Source organism: Rhinoderma darwinii, chromosome 1, assembly GCF_050947455.1.
Source record: "Rhinoderma darwinii isolate aRhiDar2 chromosome 1, aRhiDar2.hap1, whole genome shotgun sequence".
In the NCBI taxonomy this organism is placed as follows: domain Eukaryota; kingdom Metazoa; phylum Chordata; class Amphibia; order Anura; family Rhinodermatidae; genus Rhinoderma; species Rhinoderma darwinii.
In genome coordinates this window covers 364795604-364810951 of record NC_134687.1, presented here as the reverse complement: position 1 = coordinate 364810951, position 15348 = coordinate 364795604, and the positions used below count along the sequence as shown (strand labels likewise).

Sequence of the window (15348 nt, the reverse complement as noted above, 5' to 3'; positions counted from 1 at the left end):
TCTTGCCTCATGCCTAGGCGAGCAACAATATATATAAAATCGCAAATTCCAAATTACTAAAAATATTCCAACAGTATTTCTACTTTGTTTAAAAATATTTAGTGTGACCTCAAATATCCCTGGTATAGTTGGGTATGGAATTTCTGAAACCAAAAACGTGCAGCCATGACCCAATGCATCTGCTGTCTGACATATAATTAGTTTGATGCATTATTTCTTCAGTCTTACCCATGGTACAGAGCTCCATAAGGCTACACACTCTAGTGCATTCAGAGGGTGCCTATTGTAAACACTGGATCATAGAGCAACTTTATACATCCACCAAATCAGTAGACTCTGCTAGAAGTTGGCAAGGCAGCACTAAAGGGGTATTCCCATCTTCGACATTAAATAAATGTCTGATAGATGCAGGTCCCTCGGAGACTCCTACCTATCTCCAGATTGGGGATTCCTCGACCTCGTCCCACCGATTCCAGGTGCAGAATTAAATATCGAAGTGGCCAGGAATTATGGAAACAGTTGAGCTCACTGTTCTTGGCTGTTTCCCTAACCCATTCACTTCTATGGGAGTTATGAAAACACCTGAGAACAGTGAGCTAGGCTGTTTCTGTAGCCACCTCTCTATTGATTCTCCGTCTGGATGCGGCAGCCAATGTCTGTCTCACAAGGCAGGACAGGTGCGGGTCTCAGAGGTGGGATCTGCACCTTTCAGACATTTCTGGCATATCCTGTGGAAATGCCTCAGATGGAAATACCTCTTTTAACCGCAGGATCAGTAGGTATTTGCAGAAACTCAACATTATTGATAGGTTATATCTTATATTAGCTGTAATAATGCACTATAATATACTAAAGTAAACATATGCTTTGATGGTATATTTCTAGTGAATGTGAATCATTATCCAATATATATATCCCCAAAGTTGGATTAACTAAATGCATATGTGGCTTTGTATGACCTAGCGATCTGCTTTTCCTTATAGAGACAGGCAGCTTGTGACGGACAGTCACACGTTCAGGTTAATGATCAAACAAAGAAGGAAAGTTTTCTAGAGGTCATTGGCAAGTTTTATCAAATGGTGAGGTGAGAACACAACAATAAATTCCCAGCTGTCAATGTCTTTTCCCAGCTGACAAAATGTAAAGCAGAGTACAGCAATTATAAACCATTGCTATGGGATGGGTAAAGCACGAGACTATGACCAATGTCTTTTTGGAAAGCTTTATTGACCTTTGAACGCCATTTTACAGTTTTTATATGGATGTGATCTACATAAAAGGTTAAGCAAATACATTGTATTATTTATATTGTACCTATCATGAGTTACAGCCTGTAATGTAGTCCAGTCCAGAGCTGCATTCAAAATTCTGCCGTAGAAGTGTCCCCTCGGAACTACTAACTAGTGGATGCAATAGACCACATTTGGATGTGGTGGATTTGTTAAATATTTCTGATGCGGATTGCATATCAAAGATCTACTACAATATAGTGCAATACATGTCTATAGGTTTTAAAAAAAATAAAATAAAGCCTTTTTTTTAAAATAAAATTATTTCAAATAAAAAAAAAATAACGACTACACTTACCCCGGGCCGTTGTCATAGCGACACTTTCTTTTGTTCTTTGTCCAGGCTGGCCTCCTGAGATGCCTGCTATCACAGGCTGCAGCGGTCACATTGGCTGCAGTGTCATCCCAGGAGGCCAGCCTGCACTAACAGAGGAACACGTCACCATGACAAAAGCTCAGGGTAAGTATAGATCTCCCCCAAGCACTTGTTTCCGCAGCAGATATCCCGCCTGAAAGCCTGCACCACAATGTGGTAAGTTTTTCTGGCAGGATTCCCTGCAGGTTCTTGGTCAGATATGCTGCGTAGATTTAGGCAGTGTATCTGACCCGTGGGAACCCAGCCTAAGGCCGGATTCACACAAGCGTGTGCGTTTTGCGCACGCAAAAAACGCCGCGTTTTGCGTGCGCAAAAGGCACTTAACAGCTCCGTGTATTAGTAGCATATGATGCGTGGCTGCGTGCTTTTCGCGCACCCGCCATCATTATGACACGGTTTGTATGTTTGTAAACAGAAAAGCACGTGGTGCTTTTCTGTTTTCATTCAACCTTTTCACTGCTGTTGAGCGAGTCACGCGCATCCCACGGAAGTGCTTCCATGTGACATGCATGGTTTTCACGCACCCATTGACTTCAATGGGTGCGTGATGCGCGAAATACGCACAAAGAACGGACAGGTCGTGAGTTTTACGCAGCGCAAAAATCACTGTCTGCACGGCCCCATAGACTAACATAGGTCCGTGCGAGGCGCGTGAAAATCACGCGCGTTGCACGGACGTATTTTAAGTTCGTCTGAATAAGCCCTAACACATGCTACTTCTCTGCAGATTTGCAGTAAATTCCACAGCAGAAAAAAACCTGCCACGTCTGAATTCACTCTCCACTGTATCAGCTTTATTAGATCAGATTCACACAGGGCAGTTTGGTGTAATGAAACAAAAATGCCACAAACTAAAACTATGTATGCAGTGCATTTTTTTTAATTTGACTATAGACTTTAATATTACATCTGGCACGAAGAAAAAAAACGCAATTAAAAATGACAAAATAAATAAATGGTTTTCCAGTTTTGAGTGAACAAAGTTTAAAACTTTTAAAACCATGGCCTTCTGATGCCCGAGAGTCCAAAACAAAAAGGTCAACTTTTGAAATCCCTGCACCTTACGGTGTATAGCGATACCAAATACGTGTACCTTGTCCAACATCATTAAAATAACACTCAAGAACCCAGGTGTTAATTTTTTGTAGTGCGCCTCCTGGCACAGGATATGGTCCCTGGCAGGAAGGGGAGGCATTAGAGATTTAACTTTTTTTTTCCCAGATGCTGGAAGAAGCTAGGATAACCTGTTCTGTGTCATCAAAGCATTGCAGAAATCGGGCTGACAGGGGGTTGCCCCCTCTTTCTAACGGTTTAGATACGGCGATCGCTATTGACCGCTTCATCTAAGTGCTTAAACAGAGCGATCTCTGTTCCTGGCCCTTTAATGCGAGGTGTCAGCTGTAAAACACAGCTGACACCCGGAGCATATGGAGCGTGCTCAGCACGTGAGCCAGCTTCATACATTAACCCCCACACCAGGATGTGCAGTTATGTCCAGGTGCATGAAGGGGTTAACATTCTTCCTGTGTCCCTAATCTTTTGCTTGGACATATGACAGGGCTCAGGAGAAAGAGCGCACCATGCACATTTGAGGCCTAAGGCCGGATTCACACGAGCGTGTGCATTTTGCGCGCGTTGAACTTCCGTGTGTCATCAGTGTTGGCTGCGTGATTTTCACGAATATACCATGCTTAGGAGACGCGGTTTTGAAGATTAGAAAAATAAATGAAGGAAGTGCTTTTATTTTTTCCTTCATTTCTTTATCTACTGTTGCGTGAATCACGCGCGTCACACGGAAGTGCTTCCGTGTAGATCGCGTGATGCGCGAAAAACAGCCAAGTATAGGACATGTCGTGAGTTTTACGCAGCGCACATAAGCTGCGTGAAAATCACGGACTGTCTGAACGGCCCCATTCACTAACATAGGTCTGTGCGACGCACGTAATTTTCACGCGCGTATCACGGACGTAATACACGTTCGTGTGAATAAGGCCTAATTTGGAGATTTACACAGCATTGGTTCACAATTGCAGAGGCTCTTATGTGAAATAATAACAGTAACCACTAAGAAATTACCCCATTTTGGAAACTACACCTATAAAAAGGCATGTATCAAGGGGTGAAGTGAGCCTCTACCCCTTAGGGTATGTTCACATGCAAACACAAAAAAGTCTGAAAACACAGAGCGGTTTTCAAGGGAAGATTTTTGCTGCGTTTTTTATGACTGTTTTTGAAGCGGTTTCAATAGAGTCTATGAAAACCAGCTCCAAAAATGACCAAAGAAGTGACCTGCAGTTCTTTTTCGCGGCAGATTTTTTACGTGGGCGTTTTTCAAACGTGGCCCGAAAATAGGCCGTGTGAACATACCATTATGCACACGACCGTTATACCACTCGGGCCCTTTTTTACGTATTGCACCCGTATTTGATCTGTATATACGGATCCGTAAAAAAAATTAATAAAAAGGGGGAGGGAGGCTGCAAATGGGGTCACCAAGATGTTGCATAGCAAAGGTTCCGTAAATACGGACGGTTTACGGATGCACATCCGCAGCCGTCTGTATTTATGGAAGCGCCCGTAGGCTTCTAGGAGAGAGTCTGTGCCGTAATTACAGACAAGAATAGGACCGGTTTTATAATTTTTTTCAGCACTGACACCCATCAGTAAAAATACTGAATGGTGTCCGTGGCCAATAGAAATGAATGGGTCCGTAATTACAGATGAAACATACGGTCGTGTGCATGGGGAATGATGCGTTTTTAGGTGGGGTATTTACATTTTGATGCGGAAATAGGTGCGGTTTTATGCTGCGTATTTTGGTGCGTTTTTCTTTAAAACTAGACAGATAAAATTCGCAGGCGGAAACGCAGGATAAGTTGACATGCTGCGGATTTTAAAATACCTAAATAGGCCTCTGGTTGCCATAGCAGCAGGGTTGAGCCCATGCCATCACCGCGACATAACGGTACTGCATCTTGCGGAAGCCCCTTCCGACAGGGAAGTATTTAACCCCTTGCTGGCATTTGACGGATACTTATGTCATGTGCTCCTATTAAGCCCTGTATAGTATTGCAGTATATTGTGCAAGCGATCCAACGACTGGTTAAAGTCTCCCAAGGGGACTAATAAAAAAAGTAAACTACAGGTAAAACATTTTTAATATCTAAAAAAATAAACATATTAAAAGTAAAGAAAAAAAAAACCTTTTCCCTTTAAAGCAGTATAAAAAATAAAAATATTTAACTGGTACCAACACATCCTTAAAGAGGATCTGTCACCACATTATAAGTGCCCTATCTCCTACATAAGGAGATGGGCGCTATAATGTAGGTGACAGCAGTGCTTTTTATTTTAAAAAAACTATCTATTACCACTTTATTAGCGATTTTAGATTTATGCTAATGAGTTGCTTAATGCCCAAGTGGGCGTATTTTTACTTTAGACTGTGATTGGTCCCCTGGCCGATGACAGAGATGGTCAGCTGTCTATGACATCTGTCATCACTGTCCCATATAGTAATCTGTCACTAACCGTAACAGTTTGCTATTCGGTCGCTTCTAAATTGCTGCGATTGGTCTGTCAATTCTAACAGGCCAATCACAGCAATGGTCGGCATGGGACAACTCTGATTGGTCCCCCAGCTGATGACAGATGGTCGGCACCAAGGTGTGCATCAGGAACTGGGAGATCAGCTGTCCCCGACAGCTGACACTCCAGTGTTGCCGATCAGCTTCTCATCGCCGCCGATTTTGGCAATTAACCCGTTAAATGTGGTGCTCGATTGCGATCGCCACATTTAGGGGGTTTGTAGCACATCAGCAGCCCCCATGCAATTGTGGGGGTTGCTGATGCTTGTGATGGCACCCAGGAGCAAGACAACGGCCTCCGGGTCTGCCATGTATGGAAGCCTATGAGGACCAGACTGAAAAAACTGCTCTAATACGCCTACAAACATCTGCCCATTGCTTTCAATGGGTTTTACGATTTTCTGTTCCCACGAGGTGTATTTTTACGCGTCGCTGTCAAAAGACGGCGCGTAAAAAGACGCCCGTGTCAAAGAAGTGCAGGTGGGACGTTTTTGGAGCTGTTTTTCCATTGAAAACAGCTCCAAAAACGGCCGTGAAAATCGCGAGTGGCTTAAAAAACTTCTGAAAATCAGGAATTCCGTATTTTCAGACGTTTTTGACTGAGCGTGTGAACATACCCTTACTGTCAGAGTGACTGTGACGTCACACTGACAGTTGGAATACATTACTCTACCTAGGTAGTGTAATGTATTCTAGCAGCGATTAGAGCTGCAGGTAAAAAAAAATAAAGCGTAAAAAGTAAAAAAAAAAAACAATAAAAATGTTTTAGAAAAGTTTTTGTTTTCCTATAAGAAGTCATTTATTATAGGAAAAAAATGAAAACGTTAAAAAAAGTACACATATTTGGTATCACCGTGTTTCGAACGACCCAAACTATGCAACTATAATGTTATTTTTTCCGCACAGTGAACGCCGCAAACAAAATAAACGGAAAACTGTCAGCGTCGCTATTTTTTGGTCACCACCCCTCCCAAGATATAGAATAAAAAGTGATCAAAAAGTTGCATTTACCCCAAAATAGTACCAATAAAAACTACAACCCGTCTCGCAAAAAACCAGACCCCCCACAGCTTTTTTGACTAAAAAAATAAAAAAGTTACGGCTCAGAATATGGTGTCTCAGAAAACTATTTTATAGAAACGTAATTTTATTGTGCAAACGCTGCAAAACTTAAAAAAAACTATACACATATGGTATCGCCGTAATCGTACCGGCCGGCAGAATAAAGTAATACTTAATTTATTGCGCATGGTGAACGCTGTAAGAAATAAAGAATTTAAAGTGCCAAAATCGCTGTTTTTTTTGGTCACCTTAGCTCTTAGGGTATGTTCACATCCGTTACGGCTGAAATTACGGAGCTGTTTTCAGGCAAAAACAGCTCCTGAATTTCAGACGTAACGGCATGTGCAGGCGTTTTTCGCAGCATCCATTATGGACGTAATTGGAGCTGTTTTTCTATGGAGTCAATTGAAAACGGCTCCAATTACGTCCCAAGAAGTGACATGCATCTTTTGACAGCGGCGCGTAAAAAAAATGACCGTCTGCACACTACATCGTAAAACCAATTCAAATGAATGGACAGATGTTTGCCGACACTTTCAAGCAGTATTTTCGGCCGTAATTCCAGCAAAAAATGCCAGAATTACGTCCGTAAATAGTGCGTGTGAATATACCCTAAAAAAGATGTAATAAAAAGTGATCAGGAAGATGTATGTACCATAAAATTGGACCAATAAAAGCTACAGCTCGTCCCGCCAAAAATAAGCCCCCACAGCGCTCAATCGACCAAAAAATAACAAATAGACTTTTCTTTGTAAAAGTAGTAAAATATTTAAAAAAAACTATATAAATTTGGTATCACCGTAATCGTATTGAGACGCAGAATAAAACTAAAGTTGTCGTTTTTACCGCACGGTAAAAATAAAAAAAATTCTAAGTTTGTGAAGATGAAAATCACCTTTTTTTCTGTGGAAACAAATTCCACTAACTTCTGCAAAAAAACTGTGGGGTCGAAATGCTAACTATACCCCTAGAAAAATGCCTTGAGGGGTGTAGTTTCCAAAAGGGGGTCACTTTTGGGTGGTTTCGACTGTTTAGGTACCGCAAGACCTCTTCAAACCTGACATGGTGCCTAAAATATATTCCTAAAAAAAAAAAAAAAAAAAGGAGGCCCCAAAATCCACTAGGTGCTCCTTTGCTTCTGAGGCCGGTTTTTCAGTCCATTAGGACACTAGGGCCACATGTGGGATATTTCTAAAATCTGCAGAATCTGGGCAATAAATATTGAGTTGCATTTCTCGGGTAAAACCTTCTGTGTTACAGATTTGTTTTATTACAAATGAATTTTGGCAAAAAAAAATAAATTTGTAAATTTCACCTCTACTTTGCTTTAATTCCTGTGAAACGCCTAAAGGGTTAAAATACTTTCTGAATGTGGTTTTGAATACTTTGAGGGGTGCAGTTTTCAAAATGGGGTAATTTATGGGGACTTTCTAATATAGAAGGCAATCAAAGCCACTTCAGAACTGAACTGTTCCCTGAAAAAAATGGCCTACTGAAATTTTCTTGAAAATATAAGAAATTGCTGCTAAACTTATAAGCCTTGTAACGTCCTAGAAAAATAAAAGGACGTGAAAAAAAAAAGATGCCAACATAAAGTAGACATATGGGGGATGGTAACTAGCAACTATTTTGGGTGGTATAACTATCTGTTTTACAAGCAAACACATTTAAATTTAGAAAAATGCTACGTTTTTCCACAAATAAATATTGAATTTATCGACCAAAGTTTTTCACTAACAAAGTACAATATGTCACGAGAAAACAATATCAGAATCGCTTGGATAGGTAAAAGCATTCCAGAGTTATTACCACATAAAGTGACAAGTCAGATTTGAAAAAAATCTTCTGTGTCCACAAGGCCAAAACAGGCTGTGTCGTAAAGGGGTTAAAGTGTAGACAATTACACTTTTCAGTACAGTTAAACCCTGACAGATCTTGGCAAATCGTATGCCAAAACTGCACCGTTTTGGTATTCATTTGCTCATTATGTTCACACGGAGTATTTTGGGGGAGGAATATCTGCCTCAAAATTCCGTTTGGAACTTTGAGGCAGATATTCCTCTCCCTGCACGCCGATTTTCGCGCCAATTATCGCGCCGTTTTTCGCCCGCGGCCATTGAGCGCCGCGGGCATAAAACAGCGAGAAATACGCTTTCTCATGCCTCCCATTGAAGTCAATGGGAGGTCAGAGGCGGAAGCGCCCGAAGATAGGGCATGTCGCTTCTTTTTCCCGCGAGGCAGTTTTACTGCTTGCGGGAAAAAGACGCCAACGCCTCCCATTGAAATCTATGGGAGGCGTTCTCGGGCCGTTTTTGCCAAGTTTTGCGACGCGGTTTCTGCGTCAAAAAACTCGGCAAAATACCCCGTGTGAACATAGCCTAAAGTTTGTCACTTTTCCTGGCATGTCAGGCAACAATACACCACAAAATATGGTGTGAATTCAGTCTTAAAAAAATGTGATGTTCACATAGCCTGTCTAGGTTTGAGGTGTACGCAAGAAAGAAGCTCCAAAAGTGGCATACATCACCATAGACTAACGTTATCCGGTAAACTGATACGTTGTGTACTAGGGTCATAAGGGTATGTGCACACGATAACTGGCTTTTACGTCTGAAATTACAGACTGTTTTCAGGAGACAGTCGTTCTCAGACGTAAATGCTCCACCTCGCATTTTGCGAGGCGTCATTGACGCCCGTAATCTTGAATTTAATGAAGAACAGCTCAATGAAAAACAGCTCAAATTAAGTTTCAAAGTGTCCTGCACTTCTTTGACGAGGCGGTCATTTTACGCGTCGTCGTTTGACAGCTGTCAAACGACGACGCGTAAATGACAGGTCGTGGCAAACCCATTCAAATGAATGGGCAGATGTTTGCCCACGTATTAGAGCCGTATTTTCAGACGTAAAACGAGGCATAATACGCCTCGTTTACGTCTGAAAATCGGTCGTGTGAACCCAGCCTTAGAGTTCATGACGTATTCGTTAAACGGATACCATTATAGTCTATAGGCAATGGATGCGACTATTAGGGCTTATTTAGACGAACGTGTAATACGTCCGTGCATACCTAGAAGCATGCTGTGTTTTGATAAAAATCTCAAAATCTGATTTCAGCTACTTTCAATTTTATATTAGAAAATTTATTAAAATGCAATTCCTTAGTAGGCGAAGTTCAGACTTTGAAATGTAAGGGTAAGGACACACACAGTGTAAACTTCTGAAATCCGTTGTGGAAAATCACAAGCGTCTTACTGCGGAAAAGAACAAAGAGCCAAGGAACCATTCATAAATTGCCTTACAGTGCGGCTTTTTAACCTCCAGCTTGTCAATTCATTCTGCAGAATCGCTCCTCTTTTGTTGCAGGTTATCCCCATTGAATTCGATAAGAAGTAAAACCTGCAAAAATTAGGCAAATGTGGCGATTCCGCCACAAAAATCGCAAATCAGAAAGAGGCCAAAACCTTTTTTTTTGTTATAAATAAAAACGTTAATAGGTTAATACTTACCCCCGGGCATGATCGTAGCGACGTGTTCTTCTGTTGTGAGTGCAGCACAGCGTCCTTGGTTGATCTTTCATCCCATGTGACAGAGGGACGCGTCGCTATGACAACGCCCGGGTGCAAGTACTAACTTTTTTTTTCCTAGAACGGTTTGTGCAGCAGAGATTCCACCGGAAAAACTGCACCACAATTCGGTGCGGTTTTTCAGGCGGAATTCCCTGCGGGTTGTGCACCCAGCCTAATGCACTGTGTAGTGAAAACCACATTAGTACATTCTCTGTTTTGTACGTAACGTCATATGACCGAGGCAGTACAGATCCTGTTTAGGGTCTAGTCACACTGAGCAGATTTGTTGCAGACATTTCGGTGACTGAAAAATCTATTCCATACATCTGAACGGGGTTGTTGTGCATGAAATACTTCAAGCCTCTTTCACATGACTGGGACAGTCACAGAAATTTCTACAGCAAATCTGCAGTGTGTCATGCAGCCGGCATTCAGTCCATTCAGCCACAAGAGAAGTGGTGATGTCTGGCACTGATGTGGGGTGAAAAGGACTAGCTAATTTTTAGCGTTACAATTCGCACAAGACTGATTCGTTGAAGAAATTTCTATTACTGAAAAATCCATTCCGTACATCTGAATGTTGGTGTTTCTGTAAGGCCTCGTTCATGTCAGAATTGGGTTCCCTTTGGGGTTTCCGTTCATTCATTCCGTCAGAGGAACAGATGAACGGAAAGCCAAATGGAAACCATATTACCATTGATTTCATATGGCGACAAAACTCAAACTATTTTTAACAATCATTTTTTCCTTGTAAAAGTAGTAAAACATAAAAAAAAAAACACACTATATACATTTGGTATTGCCGTAATCGTATTGACCCATAGAATAGAGATAACATGACATTTTTCCCGCACGGTGAGCGTCGTAAAAACGAAACCCCCAAAAAGATTGAGGAATCACTGTTTTTTCCCTATTCCACCCGACAAAGATTTTTTTCCAGTTTCCCAGTACATTATATGGTACAATAACTGGTGCCGTGAAAATATACAACTCGTCCCGCAAAAAACAAGCCCTCACCCGGCTATATCGACGAAAAAAAAAGAAAGTTATGGCTTTTGGAAGGTGGGGGGAGGATGAAACTAAAGTGAAAATCTGAAAAATGGCTCCAGCAGGAAGGGGTTAAAAGAGAATCTGTCAGCAGCTTTGAGGCCTTAAAGGGGTTTGCCCATCAGGGCCATTTATGGCATAGCCACCTCTGGGACCCGCCCGCACCTACCTCTAGTACGGGGCCCTACCTTTCTCGGTTCACATTGTCTCCTGGGCCACTTCCTGATTACATGGTCGGTAATTACGTAGTTCGCGTGCCAAACAAAACTCAGCGAGAACAGGGCCTTAAGCAGAATTTACACCAGAATATTTATTTTAAGATTAATTTGCAGTTGTATAGATTACTTAAATGGCCATTGATACTTTACAATCATATGAAAACACACAATGGATTGTAGTCATAAGAAGTCATTAAAATACCAACATATTAGGCCATGTTCACACGCTGGATGTTCATGTGGATTTCGGTGCCAAAATTCACGTGAACTCCACCAACAATTAATGGATTCAATGGAAAATCTGTGCTGTAGAAATTCTTCTACCGCAGATTTTAAATCCGCAATCTTGGAAATAAGAGAAAAGACATGTCGCTTTTTGACGCGGTTTTCATATGGAAACAGAGTCGAAGAGCTGCACTGGGATTAGCTCCGTTGGAAGGGGCTAGATAAAACTGCAAATCCATGGCAGAAAACCGAGGGTCAGCCTCGAATTTCTGCCTTGGATTCTGGGTCAAATTTGAAAAAATACATCGTGTTAACATACCTTTGCAATTGATTTGCTTTGGTAACCAATTGTTAGACAACTATTTAGGCTGGGTTCTCAAATAACGGTTCAAATTTGTTTTTTTTGCAGGGATTTTTATGAAAATCGCAGCAAAATAGTGCGGATTTGCAAGAGACCGCGACATGATAAACCAGTCTTAGGGCCTGTTCACATCACCATTGCCCTTCAGTTGACGGGTTCCGTCTGAGGTTTCTGTCGGGTTAACCCCTCAGCAGAAAGGGAAACCTAAATTGTCGTTTGATCTGGTGACATTGATTGAAGTTTTCTGAGGCTTTGCTATTGATACCCATCCTTTAGCACTTCGGCCTCCTCATTGATTACCAGGCACCGCTCTGTACATTTTGGCTGTGTCTTGTACTGCAACTCTTTGCGGCTTAGTGTCTGTTCACATCAGCAATGCCCTTCCGTTGAGAGGTTCCGTTGGAGATCTCCGTCGGGTTAACCCCTCAGTGGAAAGGCAAACAGACCTAAACATCCGTTTCCCTCACCATTGATATCAATGGTGACGGAAACCTAGCTAATGGTTTCCGTCTGTCACCGTTGACAGGGTTCCGTTGTTTTTGACGGAACCAATAGCACAGTCGACTGTGCTATTGATTCCGTCAAAACGACGGAACCCTGTCACAACGGTGACAGGCGGAAAACAGCCTTACGTCACCCAACCGAATCATAATGAGCTACAAAAATGATACATTTAAAAGCAACAAACTTACCAATTTTTTATTTTTTTTTAAATGAAAGTCGTGGGTCTGGCTTCTCTAACCCCCGACAATTCGCAATTATCATCTGGCCGTCTATGTAACGTCAGAGCGGCTCCCCATTCTGGAAAAGAAGATCCTGAGCTGGGGACCCTCCTATTTAAAGTCCATACGCCCTAATTGCAGCTTTCCGTTTTTTATGTGTTTGCGGTGGCAATTTTTATCTTGTGACATTTAGTACATGGAATTTTCCTGACGTTTTTGAAATTCTGTAGAGATTCCTATGGGGGAAAACGCAATACATGCTGAAAACACCACTGACCCTCAAAATGGCACAAACCAAAATGCTGTGTGTGTAGGCTTTCATATTTTAGTTTCCTCTGGACGCACAAAAAAAAAAAAACAACATTTGAAGAACACCCTAGAAAAATTAAAGTAAATGCAAGTAAACATCGTGTGTGACTTAGGCCTAAAGAACACAAAGATATTGATACGGGTCCCAGCAGTCAGACTACCCAGAAATAAGATTATTTATAGATCATATCTTAGGCCAGGACCACACACGCAGTATTTGGCTCAGTTTTTCTAGCCGAAGCCAGAAGTGGATCCAAAAGGAAGGAAAGGTATAAAGAAAATACAAATACATCTCCTTTCTTTTGTGTCCATTCCGGTGTTTGGTTTAAAACGGAGCCAAAAAGTGCGTGTGGTCCTGGCCTAATAGATACCTTCAGTGCATGCAAGTCCGTCCCCACCTGAATGAGCAATGTACCAAACATAATATACCATACAGTTACAGCAACGTCACCCTTACAGTACTTGTAAAGACATAACACCACAGTGGAAATTGACAAGGACAACATACCCGTAAGGTCACATTCACACAGCAGTATTTTGAAGCCAAAACTAGGAGTGGAATGTAAACAGAGAGAAATATAATAGGAAGATTTGTACTTATTTCTATGTTTTGCATCCACTCCTGGTTTTGGCTTTCAAATACTGCAGCAAAATACGCAAGTGTGAAAGTGGCCTAAGAAGAGACACCATTGGAAATTTCAGAGTACCACTCCAACAAGGTCATTATTGATTGGGTAAAATGAGTGTATACATGGAGTTATACTGCTACTTGTCTGAATAGAAAAATGGCGGAGAACTTTCATAGAACAGACTGGAAAGCTATGCCCATTTTAACCAAGACAAATTTTGTTTAATATCGACAGGCGTTCAAGAATATATTTCACTGAATAAATGCGGTTATGACATAACAAAGCTGGTGTACTTTTGTAATTCTCCCCCAACAGGACCCATGTAAAAAATAAGTCATCACAAATGTTGCCCATAGCAACCAGTGACATTCCAGTCGTCACGGCAGGTTTAGAACAAAATGAAAGAAGTGAACTGATTGGGCAATCTAGCCAACTCCTCCAGTGACAGGTGAGGAGGTCCTGCACTGCAGATCTATAGTTATTCTCCTTTCACCTCCAAAGCTACGTGATCCTGCAGGCATGCGAGTCTATGTTCCTACAGTGTACCTAGCCGCAACTATAGACCCGTCACCCCCTGTCACTCAGCTGTACCTGTCTTCTTCTGGATGTTCAGCCTGAGCAAATCCCCGCTTGACAAATGATTGAGTGCGAAGTGTTTCACGATCCTGTCCGAGATCGTCCCCTTCCCTGAGCCCGGGGGTCCCATGATCACCGCCCGGAATAGCATGCGAACCACCATTGTGCCGACAATACTGGGGTTGCAGCTTCACAGATCAGTCTTAAAAGTTAACGGTAGTTCTAAAACACAGAGGAGTTACAGAACGCAGTGGCCTGTGCGAACACCCCGCAAATACCGTGCGATCAGGATTTGTAGTGCGCGCAGGTTGCGGATATGCCTTATACAATCAGAAAGTAAAATAAAAACTAAGAAAGTGCAGCAACGTCATGTGGAAGCCTGCGCTGCGATCAAGTCCTGGCACCTCCTCCAGCAGCATGGACTTAGTTATTCCTCCCCCTGTGCTCGGCCCCTCCCCCTGTATCTCCGCTGAGAGGGGGAGGAGTTCTGCAGCTGATCGCACTATAGAGAAGCCGGAAGTGTCTCTCTCTCCCGCCTTCTGTCGTCACACGGCCGCAGCAGTCAGTTCTCTCGTCTCTGTGTCGCTCCGTGACGACAGTCAGTACGTGTGGTTGCATAGTGTGTCAGGGGTAAATAGGTCAAGTGTTGGGTTTAACGTGGCCGCAAGATGTCAGTAAATTTATTAACGGGATATAACAATTATGAAACGCTCCTGTTTCAACTATCCGACATATTTACAGAAATGTCATGCATCGAACAGGAAGCGTGTCACGCAAGACCCATGCGGTGTTTGTTTTTTTTTACTTCTGACATTTACATGTATTTCTGCCTGTTTATTAGTGGAGCTCTAGCCACAAACCCCTCCATTGAGGCTCAGTATGTATGTGGCAATTCACTTGGTATTTTTTTTTCCTGGTAATGTGCATAGCTGCAGTGTAAAGGATGAGGGTGAGCCACTGATGAGACCTGTATGTTTCAGACTTTCTTTGCGAGTTATGTTGGCCATTCACATAAGATAGCTGTCAACCAATTGCTCATTCAATAGACAACCATCTCCCCTGGTTCCCCCAGAATCATGCACGATGCATCTTCACTGCAGGTGGGAAAGCCACTGCCAGATAAAAACTATCAGAAAAGTTAGGCCTCGTTCACACACAGGTTTTTTACAGGCAGAAAATTCTGCCTCAAAATTCCATCTGGAATTTTAAGGCAGAATTTTATCTGCCTGCACGCCGTTTGCCACGTTTTTCGCCCGTGGCCATAAACACAGTGAAAAACGCTTTCTCTAATTTCCATTGATGTCAATGGGAGGTCAGAGACGTAAACGCCCGAAGACAGGGCATAGGAAAGAGTGTGTGGGCAGCACAGCAGAACAACAGA

At 42.2% G+C, this 15348-nt stretch overlaps 1 protein-coding gene across 1 annotated transcript in view; it reads right to left on the bottom strand.

Annotated features, from left to right (window-relative positions):
- AK3 (adenylate kinase 3) overlaps nt 1-14428 on the bottom strand; it is a 30165-nt gene extending 15737 nt beyond the window's left edge. The window contains exon 1 of the mRNA XM_075827467.1: nt 13983-14428. Coding sequence (XP_075683582.1) covers nt 13983-14130 — 148 coding nt within the window. The 5' untranslated portion in view covers nt 14131-14428. The remainder of the gene's footprint in view (nt 1-13982) is intronic.
- Nucleotides 14429-15348: the final 920 nt, after the last annotated feature.